The 15,564-nt window shown below is 32.9% G+C and overlaps 1 protein-coding gene across 1 annotated transcript in view; it reads right to left on the bottom strand.

Moving 5' to 3' along the window:
• The window catches only part of LOC148944230 (uncharacterized), a 404,320-nt gene that overhangs the window by 217,177 nt on the left and 171,579 nt on the right, over positions 1-15,564 (bottom strand). Inside the window, exon 4 of the mRNA XM_089099872.1 lies at positions 15,037-15,416. Coding sequence (XP_088955998.1) covers positions 15,037-15,416 — 380 coding nt within the window. The remainder of the gene's footprint in view (positions 1-15,036; positions 15,417-15,564) is intronic.

The raw sequence follows: 15,564 nt of genomic DNA, 5'->3' as shown, positions 1-15,564 counted from the left end.
TCTATTGTTTATTTGTTTGCATTGATTGTTTATTTAATGTCTGTTCGTTTTAAGTTTCTTTTATACGTCAATAGTAAAATATTTTTTTCCTTTTTAAGCTTGATTTTCATATTCAATTTTAGCATTACTCGCTTTAAGATCTATTTATTCACTTATATTGTTACTTGTTGTATTTTTTTGCTATGATTGTTTATTTAATTTCTGTTTGTTTTGGGTTTCATCTATTCTTTAATAGTAATTTATGGATAATATAATCCAAGTCATACATTTTAAGGAAAAAATTACAAAATGCACTTTGAAACATCAACAGAATGTAACACTGACGAGATAAACTACGACAAAATACTACAAAAATATTCCAAGTCATACGTTTCAAGCTTGATTTGCATATTCAATTTAGGTTTCACTCGTTTTGAGATTTATTTATTCATTTAAATTAATATCTATTGTTTATTTGTTTGCATTGATTGTTTATTTAATTTATGCATCAATAAAAGTTTCATTTATGCTTCAATAGCAAAATATCTTTTTTCGTTTTAAGCTTGATTGTCTTATTCAATCTAAGCATTACTTGCTTTAAGATCTATTTATTCATTTATATTATTGCTTATTGTATGCTTTTTGCTATGATTGTTGATTTAATTTCTGTTCGTTTTGGGTTTCGTTTATTCTTTAATAGTCATTTTTGGTGGTTTTGAGTTTGAATTTTAACAGGTATTTGTATCTGCTGAGCTTAAGTTTAAAATGGCCTTTACTTTTCTTGAAAAACTTCTTTTTCGGAAAGTTTTTTTTTAATTAATAGCCAGAAATATTCTTTAAACTTTATAAATTTTTCTTGAAACCTGAAACTTTTACAAGAACATAGTATCATAATAAACAAGAGAGGGAGGGCCTCAAATTCCCATTCCATGGCCCCCTTGACTCCCAGCCCATACCCTCCAGGGCAACACCTGTGAGGAGGTAGTTGTGTGGGGCTGGACATGTTTCAAATTGTCCCCTATGTTCCATCTGTTTTGGACTCTAGTACACCACTTGTGAGCCTGGTAGTATTTTCTGCGGGTGACTGAATTTTAACCAATTCCCCCTTAATGTGTCTCTAACTCTAAAGAACATCCGTTTCATCTCTCTCTCTCTTAGACTTTGGTGAAAAGATTATCTTGTGTCTAAACATTAGGACACGACTTGTGAACCTGGTAGTAGTGTCTGTGTTTGAAAATTCCTGCTCTTGCATTTCCAACTTTTGAAAGCGTCTCAAAGTTAAAACAAAAACTTCACGAATAAAAAAACTTCTCGAATCTAAAAATTCTCTTGAAGTAAAAAAACGTCTCGAAGATAAAGCAAAACGTCACGAAGATAGACACGTCTCAAAGTAATAAAAACATCTCAAGTTAAAACAAGACGTCTTGAACTTAAAAAAGAAACATCACGAAGAAAAAAGTCTCCAAGAAAAAAAAATACAAGGAAAAACAATGTCTCGAAGTTAAAAACGTCTTGAATAAAAAAGAATATCTCGAAATTAAAAAAATGTCACAAAGAAAAACACATTTCGAAGTTAAAAAAATGTCAAGAAGAACTTTATTTCTAATGAGCTCAATAACACCAATGACAAAACATATATTGAATATGTGACTGAAACCGTGCTGAAAGTTGTGTATGACCCTGAAACGGAATAAGAATCATGTTAAGAGAAAACATAATGAATCATTTTATGGAACTAATTAAAAATATTCAATTTTTTATGATGCTATTAACAAACATGTAATATTTTACAAGCTGAGTTGAGTAAAAGTTTCGTAACCATTTCCAAGCTTCATTTGCATCCAATAAATACCGAGAGTCTTATGAATCCTCTCCAACATGAATTCTACAGGTCGTATGACTCCTCCCCGCAGTAAATTCAGATTGTTTTACGATTCTTCCTCCTAGTAATAGGAAAAATAAACCAGATGCGTAACCGTTGGAGTCCATGAAATCTTGCATAATCGATTTTTCTGGCCCTGAATGTTAGTTGAACAAAAATTTAATTTAGAGAACTTGGATTCTGTGGGGATCAATGAACTACTACTTTCGCTATTGCAAAACAAGTCTTTTTAACCTTGAGCAAAGGTATACAGGTTTGATGAAGTACCTTTCTGCTTAAATAACGTCTTGAAGTTAAAAAAAACGTAACGAAGAAATAAAAACGGCTCGAAGTAATTAAAGCATTTCGAAGTTAAAGCAAAAGACGTCTCGAAGTTAACGAAGAAACGTCACTAATAAAAAAAAAATCTCGAAGCAAAAAAACGTCACAAAGAAAAACAACTTCCCTGAGTTAAAAAACGTCTCGAAGAAAAAACCGTCTCGAAGTAAAAAAAAACATCTCAAAGTTAAAACAAAAAACGTCATAAAGAAATGAAAATGTCTCGAAGTAAAAAAATTATATCGAAGAAAAAACGTCTTGAAGTTAAAAAACGTGTCAGAGTAAAAAAAGCATCTTGAAGTTAAAAAAAATAGGTAAGAAAAAAACATTTCGAAGTTAAAAAAAAAGTCATGAAGAATTTTATTTCTAATGACCTTAATAAATACAACTGACAAAATACATATTGAACATGTGACTGAAACCATGCTAAAAGTTGTGTATGACCCGGAAACGGAATAAGTGTCATGTCAAGAGAAAATACGATGAATTATTTTATGGAACGTATTCAAAACATTCAATTTTTATGATGGCATTAACAAACATTTAATATTTTACAAGCTAAATTGCGTAAAAGTTGCGTAACAATTTCCAAGCTTCAATTGCAGGCAATTGATACCGAGAGTCTTAGGACTTCTCTACGCAATGAATCCAGATGGTTTTACGACTCCTCCCCTTAGCCATAGGTAAAAGAAACCAGCAGTGTCAGTAAACACTTGTACAATTGATTTCTCTGGCCTTGAATTTTAGTTGCGCAATAATTTAAACCTAAAGCGCCTGGATTCTGTGGGTACTAATGAACTACTACTTTTGCCATTGCGAGACAAGTCTTTTTAACCTTGAGCAAAGGAATAAAAGTTTGATGGAATACTTCAAGTTGCGCCATGAAATACTACTTTCGCTATTGAAAAACACGTTTTTTTAACCTTCAGCAAAGGTATAAGAGTTTGAAGATGTACTTCTCTGCTTCAATACTGCATTAATAGCTTCCAAGATGATAGTACTATATGACACAGAATTTATTGGTTTGAAAAAATCATCTTGTAGTTTTATATTTGAATGTGTTTTTTTGTTTCATGTCTATTGAACTCGAAGATATTGACTGTTATCCTTAGAAAGTGAGCTATAATGTGTTTGAGTGTGATAAAAGCTTGTGGAATACTACATTACGCCATATGAACAGACTGAGATTTTATGACAGAGTAATTACACCACATAATAAAAACGGTAAAGAACTGAGAACTGTTCAGGAAAAAGTCAGAGAAATATGAAATCATTACGGGGTTACGCACTCTACGTTAAGGGTAATGTATCTACAGACAAGGTTTATTCAAAACTGTGACTGTATAATTCCACTTTTTAATTTAGAAGAATTTAAATGTCCTAAATTTGATGGGACTTATTACCGTCCCGAAAACAAGGTTAGGTTCTTTGCGCAGTGTATACCGAGGGACATACCTGATCGCATTAAGTGCATAAGACACGGTAAAAACTATTCTATATCATGGGATCCTCGTTTGTGGATGTTTAACAGTGAATTTAAGCATTATTTTTATGTAAATATGTAATTACAAAAAATTCTTTTTAATACGTATAGGCAATAAACATCTTTAAACTTAACCCGTCTTCATTCTTTAGAATAGTTCTGGTTCATAAGTAAAATCCTATTCTAGGTATACCCCCTCCTTCACTAGGAGTCTGAGATAGATGAACAGGATATTTTTTGTCGTCCAAAGCCCAATAGGCGTGAAATGAATTTTTTTTTAAGTCAGAGAAATTTCAATTGGAATTTTCAGGGTTTTATCTATATTTCAGGACAACCCACTGTCATTTTAGCAACATATTTCAAAGAGTTTGCTACCAGAAGCAATTGATCTGAAAGTTTCATACTAAGCTATGATGAATGAAAATATTGAAATAAAAATATCTGTTTACTAGTAGCATTTGTAAAGGCCGTCATCTTGATTTTACCAATTCTTATTATTCTACTGTGACCAATTTAGAACACGTCGACAGTGGAAATCATAAGGAGAACCTGGAAGAGATGAGGGCCCAAATATTGAATGAAATGAAAACAACTAGAATGGATAGAAACTCAGTTTTAGATTGGTCAAGAAACAAACTAATGGAAGAAAGGATATCCTTACAGCAACAAGAAAACTCGAAAGTGCAACAAAAGTCTTGGAAAAGGAGGTACAGTATAATAGAAAGAGATCATGAAGAGAAAAATAAAAGATTAAGAAAAGTAGAGTCCCCGTCCAGGAATTCTTCACGTTCTTTGAGAAATGATAGAGAAGCTTCATATAAAAGAAAACAATTCATCAGCCATACAACAATTCATCATCGTTGTAATCATTCGTGAACATGATTTCTTTTTGTTTTATTTTTTATGTGGGTGCTCCCTGTGGTACTCTATGGTTGGTCATTGAAAATAAGTAGTTTATAATATTTTTTCTAACAGAATTATTCGTACATTTGAAGCATAAACAGTTACATCTTTTTGTAAAGTTACGATGAAATATTTAAAGAACGTGTGTGTTCATGACAAAGTTGTCGTAGTATTGAATGTTGACAAGACAGATATTTGAACTATAAAACTAGGACTAGTGGTAAAACTATTGGAACCGTATATGTACGATATCATGACAGTGAGAGATTAAATTCCTTTGGAGTATCAAAAAATTCAACACTTATGACGGTGGATATGAAAGTTTTTTACCTTCACCCGGTTACCTGCAGCCAACCTAAAATACTAGAAGCGTGAAGCGCTACCTTAAGTGAACCTAAATGAACTTAACTTGAATGCAGTTATTTGAAAAATGGTGTGATTGTAGGTTGGCTGCAGGTACCCAGGTGAAAGTAAAAAACAAGTCGTGCTGTCATCTATATTTAACTTGAAATAGATGGCAGCACTTGGGTTAGAAAAAAAATATTTCCATCTATTACTTTAAATGAATAGATGGCAGCAAATAAAATATTTGAAGTGCGCCTGATAGTAGTGTCTGTGTCTTAAAATTCCTCCTGTATCTCTGACATTCGAATAGATATTCCAAATGATGGAGTTGCTGGCAGTTAAGTTAGCTTGGCGTGCTACGCTAAGTGAACCTAAATAAACATAACTCGAATGGAGCTATTTGAAAAAAGGGTATGATTAAAGGTTTGCTGCAGGTGTCCGAGTGAAGGTACAAAATATGTTGTCCTGCCATCTATATTTAAATCGAAGTAGATGGCAGCACTTGGGTTAGTAAAACAATATTGCCATCTATGAGCATAAATGAATAGATGGCCGTAAATGAAATATTTGAAGTGTGTCTGATAGTAGTATATGTGCCTGAAAATTCCTGTTCTTGCATCTTTGACTTTTGAATAGATATTCTAAGTCATGGAGTTGCTGGTGTATCCTAAAAATATTGGAACTTAAGAAAGTTATTCAATGAAATATTTTTTATTGAAATAATGGCACATACAATACTACATGTTATTAATATCGTAATAAAAATTTGAATGTTTTGAATTCACTCCAAAAATAATACATCATGTTTTTACTTTACTCTTAACATTCACTTATGCTTTGCTTTTCGTTGAATTGTCTTTCATTTTCTTGGTGACATTTTATACTAATGCCATTCTTTTTTTACTTGCGATTATATTGTCTATTATAACCCTACTTTTACATAAGGTAACAGTTTCGACATGTAGGCTGGATATCGTTTATAGTATCGTTGAAGCAGTAGACTCTTCTTTCTCTTCTTTTTCCTTTTTTCTTCGCTTGAAAGCTAATACCAGAAAGATAGCAATGGGATCTACCAACAGGTAATGTGTTATCAGAAACACATGCAAGAAGTTGCCCCTCGTCATCAACTATTAGTTTCTGACTTGCTTTCTCTTTGAGTATTATCATCTCTGGAAATGTTACTCTGGAATATCCACCATCATAAATGTTAATTTTTTAAATACACTGAAGGAATCTAATCTCTCACTGTCATGACAACGCAAACATACGTTTCCAATAATGTTACCATAAGTAACTGTTTCGTAGTTCAAATATTTGTCCTTGTTAACATTCAATACTTGTCAACATTCAATGCTACGATAACTTTATCATAAACACAAACGTTCTTGAAATATTTCATCGTAATAAATAAAGATGTAACTGTTTATGCTTCCAATGTATAACCCACATAAAAACAAAACGAAAATTATTCATGGTCACCAATAATTACAACGATGATCAATTTGTGTGTGCCCTAATTCTGTTATATGAAGCTTCTCTGTCATTTCTCAAAGAACGTGAAAAATTCCCGTAGGGGGACTCTACTTTTCTTGATCTTTTATTTTGCTCTTCATGGTCCCTTTTTAGTATACTGTACCTCCTTTTCCAAGACTTTTGTTATGCTTTCAAGTTTTTTGGGGGCGGTAAGGGTATCCTTTCTTCCACTTATTTCTTACTTGACCAATACAAAACAGAGTGTCGCTCCATTCTAGTTGTTTCTATTTCTTTCAATATTTTTGTCCTTATCTCTTCCAGATTTTCTTTAGGATTTCCTCTATCCACGTGTTCAAAATTGTCTGCATTAGATACATAAAAATTGATGAAATGATGATAACCGCCTTTACAGATGCTACAGTCGAAATAAAAATATATTTTTATTTCAATATTTTCATTCATCATAGCTTAGTTTGAAACTCGCAGAGCCATTACTTTTGGTAACAGACTCTTTGAAACATGCTGCAAAAATGACAGTGGGTACTCCTGAAATATATATAAAACCCTGAAAATTCCCCTTGAAATTTCTCTGAGTTTTTGAGAAAAATTCAATTCGCGCCTCTCAGGCTTTGGAAGTCAAGAAAATATCCTGTTCATCTATTTCAGACTCCTGGTGAAGTGGGGGGGGGGGGGTATACCTAGAGTAGGATTGTACTTATGAGCTAGAACTTTCCGAAAGAATAAAAATGGTTTAAGCTTAAAGATATTTATTGATTCTACATATTAAAAAATGAGGTTTTTGAAAAAACGCATATTTTTATAAAAACAATACTTAAAGTTCACTGTTAAACATCCACAGACATGGATCCCATGATATAGAATATGTTTTACTGTGTATTTTACTTATACACTTATTACAACCAGGTATGTCCCTCGGTATCCACTGAGCGAAGAACCTAACCTCATTTTCGGGAAGGTGATAAGCCCCTTCAAATTTAGGACATTTAAAGTTCTTCTAAATTTAAAATTAGAATTTTAGGGTCACAGTTTTGAATTAAAACCTTATCTGTAGGTACATTACCCTTTACTTACAGTGCTTCAAACCCAATAAATTGCATATTTCTCTGACTTCTTCCTGAATAATGCTCAGTTTTTTAGCATATATATTAGGAGCTTTAATCATTCTGTCATAGAATCCCAGTCTATTCATATAGCTTGATGTAATACACCACGACCTTTTATCATACTCAAACATATTATAGTTCACTTTCCAATGCTAACGGTCAATTTCTTCGAGTTCCATAGACAATAACAAAAATGCATTTTCAAAAATAACACCAAAAGAGGATTTTTCCAGACTACTAAATTATGTGTCATATAGTCCAATCATCTTGGAAGCTATTAAGGCAGTACTTAAGCAGAGAAGTACTTCATCAAACTCTTATGCTTTTGCTTGAGGTTATAAATACTTCTTTCGCAATAGGAAAAGTAGTAGTTCATTGTGCAATTAGAAGTACATCATCAAACTTTTATTCCTTTGCTCATTGTTAAAAAGACTTGTTTTGCAATAGAGAAAGTAGTAGCTCATTAACCCACAAAGAATCCAATTTCTTTAGGGTTAAATCATTGTGCAACTAACATTCAAGGCCAGAAAAATCGATTGTGCAAGTTTTCATTGACTCCACTTGTTACACAGCTGGTTTTTTCTTGCTATGGCTAGGGAGAGGAGTCTTAAAAGCATCTGAGTTCATTGCGGGGAGGAGCCATAAAACCCATAAAATTCATTCCGGGGTGGAGTCATAAAACAGTCGGTATCAATTGCATGAAAATGAAGCTTGGAAATCGTTACGCAACTTAGCTTGTAAAATATTGCATGTTTGTTAATATCATTTAAAAATTGAATGTTATTAATGCGTTCCATAAAATGATTCATCATGTTTTCTCTTGACAAGACACTTATACTATTTCCAGGTCACACCGTTTTAGCATAGTTTCAGTCACATGTTCAATATGTGTTTCTTCAGTGGTTTTATTGAGCTCATTAGAAATAAAGTTCTTCATGACATTTTTTTTAGCTTCGAAAAGTTTTTTTTATTTGTGACGTTTTTTCAACTTCTAGATATTTTTAAACTCCGAGACGTTTATGTTTTAACATCAATAAATTTTTTTCTTCGAGGTTTTTTTTACTTTGAGACATTTTTATTTCTTAATTACGTTTCTTAACTTTGAGATGTTTTTTATTTCGAGATGTTTTTTTCTTCTAGATATTTTTTTTATTTCGAGACGTGTTTATTTCTTCATGATTATTTTTGTTTTATCTTTAATTGTTTTTTACTTCGAGTCGTGTTTTTCTTCGAGACGGTTTTTTTAAAGATGTTTTTTAGCTTCGAGACGTTATTATTTCTTTGTGACGATTTTTTTTTGCTTAGAGAAGTTTTCTTTATTCATGATGTCTCTTTTTTAAGTTCGAGACATTTTGTTTCAACTTTGAGATGTTTTTCTACTTCGAGACGTTTTTATTTCTTCAGGATGTTTTAACTTTGAGACGTTATTTAAGCAGAGAAATACTCCATCAAACATTTATTCCCTTGCTTAAGGTTAAAAGGGTTTTTTTACAAAAGAAATTTAGCAGTTCATTGCACAACTAAAACAGCTCAATCAAACTTTTTTCCTTTGATCAAGATTGAAAAGACTTGATTCACAATAGCGAAAGCAGTAGTCCATTGACTCCCACAGAATCCAAGTTCCTAGAGGTTTAATCATTGTGCAACTAACATTCAGCGTCAGAGAAATTAATTGTGAAAGAGTTCATTGACTCCAATATTTACTCAGCTGGTTTCTTTCTCCAATTTTTAAGGGGAGGAGTCGTAAAACCATCTGAATTCATTGCGGGGAGGAATCATAAAACCCGCAGACTTCAATGCGGAGAGTAGTCATAATACTCTCGGTATTTATTGCATGCAAGTGAAGCGTGGAAATTGTTATGTAAATTTTACGCAACTTAGCTTGTAAAATATTATATGTTTATTAATATCATCATAACAAATTGAATGTTTTTAATTCGATCCATAAAATGATTAATCATGTTTTCTTTTGACATGACACTTATTCCGTTTCTGGGCCTTAGACAACTTTTAGCATGATTTCAGTCAACGTTCAATATGTATTTTGTTATTGGTATTATTGAGCTCATTAGAAATAAAGTTCTTCATGGCATTTATTTTAACTTATAAATGTTTTTTCTTTGTGATATTTTTTTTTACTTCGAGATATTTGTTTTCGAGACTTTTTTTTAACTTCGAGACGTTAGTTTTTCTTTGTGACATTTTTTTCTTCAAGATATTTTTTTTATCTTCGTGATGTTTCTTTTTTAACTTCGAGATATTTTTTTTACTTCGAGACGTTTTTATTTCTTCGTGATGTTTTGTTTTAACTTCGAGACTTTTTTTTAACTTTGAGACGTATTTTTCGTGACGTTTTTGTTTTGACTTTGAGACGTTTCAAAAGTTAGAGATGCAACGATAAGAATTTTCAAACAAAGACGCTACTACCAAGTTCACAAGCACTGTACTAAAGTCTGAAATAGGTCGATAAAGTTTTTACCAAAGTCTAAGAGAGAGAAAATAAACGGATTCTTTTTAGAGTTAGAGACACGTTAAGGGGGAATTGATCAAAATACAGTCAAACGCAAACAATACTACCAGGCTCACAAGTAGTGTACTAGAGTCTAAAATAGATAGAACATAGGATACACTTTGAAATATGTCCAGCCCCACATACCTACCCCCTCCAAGGTGTTGCCCTAGAGGGAAAGGGTTGGGAGTCTGGAGGGAGCCATAGAATCGGAACTCGGGCCCTCCCTGTCATGTTCATTATGATACTATGTCCTCGTCCATTCTTTTATAACAAAACATTCGCTTGAGATAAGGATAGGGCCCCAATTGAAATTTCGGATTTGCTAGAGAAAAATTTCTAGAATCCACATCACAGAACTTGAGATAAAAATTTGCCCTACGAATGATGTCATATGTGTGTCGTTAAACTAAAAACAATCTTTCCTTGAGAATAATTGTTTCCAGGACAATGTTATGGATCTTATTAAAAGCAGAGAGAGGATACAAAGGAATGATAATTCGTTAAAGTAATGTCCTGTGTGTATCGTTAAAGTAATGTCCTATGTGTGTCGTGAAAGTAATTCCCTATGTGTGTCATTAAAGTAATGCCCTATGTGTGTCGTTAAAGTAATGCCCTATGTGTGTCGTGAAAGTAATGCTCTATTTAGGTCGTTAATCGTATTAACACCATACTACTAGTATTTTTAACATCATCAGAAAATACATAGCGAAAATCTTAGATCATTACGCAATCAAAACATTCGCTTGAGATAAGGATAGGGCCCCACTTGAAATCTTGCCTTGGCTAGAGAAATATTCCGAGAACCTTCTTCGAGATGCAGACCAAGTCAAGTCAACTACAATAATGCATGTATTCATTTTTTGAATATTCATAAAAAAATTGAGGAAGGGTGAATCTCTCAAATGTATAATGGGTGCACTACTAAATTTCATGACAATCTGTCTAGAGAGCCTATCATTTAATTGTTAATTCATAAGGTGATATATGAGGTTTTATAGCCTTGAGACTTTTTTTGTGACGTTTTTTTAAGTGGGAAGGGGGTATGGGGCCAAGTCATATTAATTATAATAATGCATATATTCATTTCTATAACAGTCACAAAAAAAATTAAGGAAGGTTGGACCTGTTGTATCCATAAAAGGGTGTACTACTAATATTCATGACAATCTGTTTAGAGACCCGAGTGAAGTTGTCTGTCTTGTAGCCCAATTATAATTTTTTTAATAGCTGTTATGAGAGTTAAGACAGAATAACACTTAAAGCCAGAAAAAATCAGTTATGCAAGAGTTCTGCCGGTTAAATATTTCTGAAATTATCGGAAAATGCTAAGCAAATATCTTAGATCATTTAATTCATAAGGTGATATGTGAGGTTTTTTAACTTTGAGACGTTTTTGTGACGTGTGACGTTTTGAGACGTTTTGTTAACTTTGAGACGTTTTTAATGGGGGGGGGGGGGTATGTGGCCCAGTCATCTTAATTATGATAACGCATGTATTTATTTCTAGAACATTGGCAACAAATTGAGGAAAGGTGGACCTGTCGTATCCATAATGGGGCTTCTACTTATATTGTTGACAATCTGTCTTGAGAGCCTAGCGAGGTTTAATGTTTGGTAGCCCAACCATAATTTTTTTTAAATACTTATTATGAGAGTTAAGACACACTAACACTCAAAACCAGAGAAAATCAGCCATGGAAGAGTTCCACCGGTTAAATATTTCTGAAATCATCGGAAAATGCTAAGCGAACATTTTATATCATTATGCAATCTATGAAAATGCAATTATGCAATTATGAATTTTCTTTAACATACAGGCGCATCTACAGGAAGGGAAAATCACCCCCCTAGATGTGGAAAAATATCTTTAGATTGACGTTTTGTTTTTTCTCAAGCGAAAATTACCCTTGTAATCTTGAAAAATGCCTTTTTGCATCTTTATGCAGACAATATAACAAAATCATTGCTTCCTCGCTGTATTTTCCGGAATTGCTACCATTGGCTTATACCCCAATCACCGAAAATTGGTTATCGGTCATCTAATCGAAATATTTGCTTTTTCTTTTTAATTTTTTTCCTTGTCGATTTAAGAATAAGTTTTTTCTTCAAAAAAATATAAAAAACTGGTTTCTTTTTACCCTATTTGATCTGGTGTAATTACTGGGACACCAGCGACGATTTTAAATATAACCCTTTTATATTTTCATGGAAAAAATTTATCCCACCCTTCACAAATTTCGATGAGCATTGGTCTTATTGATTCTTTAATAAAAAAAAGAGGTACTTGTTAATTGTTAATACGCAACACACCCAAGAAGTAAAGTTACGTTAGTCCTAGAGGAATATGCCAAAATCTGACGAAAATATAATACTTTTGTTTATTTTTAATAATATAACTATATTATATTATAATAATATAATTTGGGCAGTATATTTCCACCTTAGGGGGTTTGGGGGTAAAGTAAAATAACCTTACACCAACCCTCCCCCCTAATGTACAAATATGTAGCCCAACTTTTATAAGCTCAATGCATTCCGTCACCCATTAGGTGTCTTGGTTTTCAAGAAACTGATTTTAATAGATCGTGCATTGTCCTTATTATCCTTGACAAATTCCCCTAGCATACTTTCATCCCCAGACCTATTCTCAGGGCCTGGGTGGGTCATATTAAATCTAAAGATATAGTTTTGGAACCTTTCAAATATGCTTAACGAAATGGCTATATCAAACTAGCGGTATCTCTTAAAAAACACTATTTTTATTAAATAAAAACAAAAGAAAAGAAAAGCTCCTCCTCTTTGCATTTTTGTCAATTGGCTTGCTTTGCCTACAAATTTGCATGCAAAGTGATATTTTAATTATTAGTTAATAATCTTGTTTTAGAATACTTATCTTGTCTTTTTTTATACATGGATAGATCTTTTTTTCAAAGTCTTCTTTCAATTTAAGATGGAAAAACTTTACTTACCTTGAAAGTAACGAAAGAACGAAAAAATAAAGCATTAAACTGCGTGAAAACGGACTGGAATGCTACTCTACGGAACCTATACCTGAAAGGGAGCCCATAAAAGAGCCTATTCGAGGAGCCATCGACCTGAGTAAACTAAGTCAGCATTCCCCGTTACCAGAAAGGACAACAAAAGTAGCAACAAAGCGGAATATTCTTTGTACACTATTCAGATTGAAATTAAATGCTCAACTATCAATTTTTTACAGTCTTAAGATTGTATTAATCTTTCAGTAATATAGTATATCCAAAAATATAAATTCCTCAACATAATCGCTTAATAGCTACAATAAAAGTTATAATTATAAAAATTATAAGAAAAAGCTTTTGAAAACTCGATGAAATACTAATTGCTATTTTATAGCTTATTTTTGTCTCTTTTTCATAAACAAAATTTGCTATTTCTATTAATATTAATTTAAATAAACTTATTTTGCTTTGTGTCCTTTTTCACTATGATGAAACTCAAAAGCCCATGTCTCTCTCCGCTTGTTTTTCTGCCGTTAATTTGCTGATATCGATCATATTTTTATATTTTGCGAATTGGCATACTTTGCCTGCCAATTCGCATGCAAAGCAAGACAAAATTATCAGTTATTAATCTTATTTTAGAACAATTTATCTTGTCTTTTTTTTTAAACAAAAATATCTGTTTTGTGTTCATTTTTCCGTTGAGGACTCATCAACAATTCTAAGCCGTTCTTCTATGGTTAAAATGAACTTAAGTAAACTAGGCCAGAACTCTTCATTTCAAGCTTGAAATTAAAGATGGCTAAACTCAGAAAAAGATTTTGAAAACTCGATGAAATTCTAATTGCTATTTTTATAGCTTATTTTTTGTCCTTTTTCATAAATAAAATTTGCTATTTGCATTAATATTGCTTTAAAACAAACTTATCTTGTGTCCCTTTTCACTACGATAAAGACTCAAATCCTTTAAAATAAAACAAGTCGAAGATTAGTGGCTACAGCAGCCTACTAGTAAGTCGGCTACTAATTTCTTACTGTCTTGAACTATTTACTAGTAATTTTTGACAAAAATTAAAATGTAAGAGAAACTGGCGATACCTCTATAAAAACGCTATTTTCATTAAATAAAAATTAAAAAAAGCTCAGGTCCTCCTCTTTACATTTTTGCCAATTGGCTCACTTTGCCCACAAATTTGAAATTTGAAATTTGAGAAAATTCAACTACGTTAAAAAATCTCAAAATTTATATTGGATGTGTTTGGGGAAATCGTGGGTGTGAGAGGGGGGCTAGATGCCCTCCAATTACTTTCAACTATTAAAAAGGACACTAACCATTTCAATTTCCAATCGAATGAGCCCTTTTTGAAGTTTGTATGACGACGCTTTCTATAAAAACCTTATATGCCCCCAGGGAATAACTTAAAACCCTTGCCCTGAGGGCTGTGGGGGGAGTGTCCTCCTGAAAGACATAATTTCCAGATCTTCCAACTACGTTGAACAAAATGGCTATCTCAAAATTTTCATTGGATGTGTTTGGGCAAACGGTGGGCATGGAAGGGGTGTTAGGTGCCTTACAATCAATTTCGGCTTTAAAAAGGGCACAAGCCCTTCCAATTTCCAAGTGAATTAGTCCTTTTAGAAATTTTTATGACAACTCTTTTGATACGAAATGCCCTTGTCTGAAACAAAGAACCCCAAAAATAAATAACACATTGTGCACACATCGCTCTTTACTTAGGCAGCGCTATTGCTCTGCCTATGATATGGCTCATTTTTCTGTTTTCACTGCCATTTTCACTTGATTTGGGAATATTGGCTCCAACTTTGCACTCCCCCCCACCATCGGAGGTTTTGACGAAATTGCGCTACTGCAGGGCTTTAGAGTCTGCTGAAAATTTTGAGTTTTTGACTTGTTAAAACCAGCTATCATAAGCCTGCAAAATTAACATATCAAGGATATAGGGGCGTGGTAAGAATTTTGATTTGATGATTATTAAAAGCCTTTTAATTTATACCGAAAAGAATCTATAAAATGTCACCTTGCTTCAGTTCTTCCTCTATCCAGCTGTAGTAAGTGGCAACTTTTATTTTCCACCCAACTACATGCTCACATCCCTTTTCTTCACCATACCCATGGGAAACTATTCCAATAACTTCGTCATTATAAACCACTGGTCCTCCACTGTCACCCTCACAAGCCTCCTTCCCCTTGTTGTTTGTGCAGAACATAATCGAACCATAAGAAGACCTAGCTTCTTCACTTTGCAAGGTGTTGAAGCAATCGTCTCCGATGTTTATAGTTTGATTAACATGATGCAGTAAGCCAGGTAAAGCACCATTATCTTGAAGTCGGCCCCAGCCAATTGTTGTAACAACAAATGAAGCAAAATATGATACGAAGGGTCTTAAGTCGATGTTCCTGAAAAGGAAAATGATGATTTCTTATTTTTGATTTGGCAATAAGGTTTTGTCATTTTAATTTTATGACAGGGAACCAGGGCCGTATACAGATGTTGGGTTCGGGGGGTTTCTGACTTTGTTAAGTGAAGAGTGATTTGAAGAATGAA

The sequence above is a fragment of the Artemia sp. Qi Xiang Cuo genome, chromosome 14 (genome assembly GCF_049724085.1).
Source record: "Artemia sp. Qi Xiang Cuo chromosome 14, ASM4972408v1, whole genome shotgun sequence".
NCBI lineage: Eukaryota > Metazoa > Arthropoda > Branchiopoda > Anostraca > Artemiidae > Artemia > Artemia sp. Qi Xiang Cuo.
This window is presented reverse-complemented; position numbering and strand designations above follow the sequence as displayed.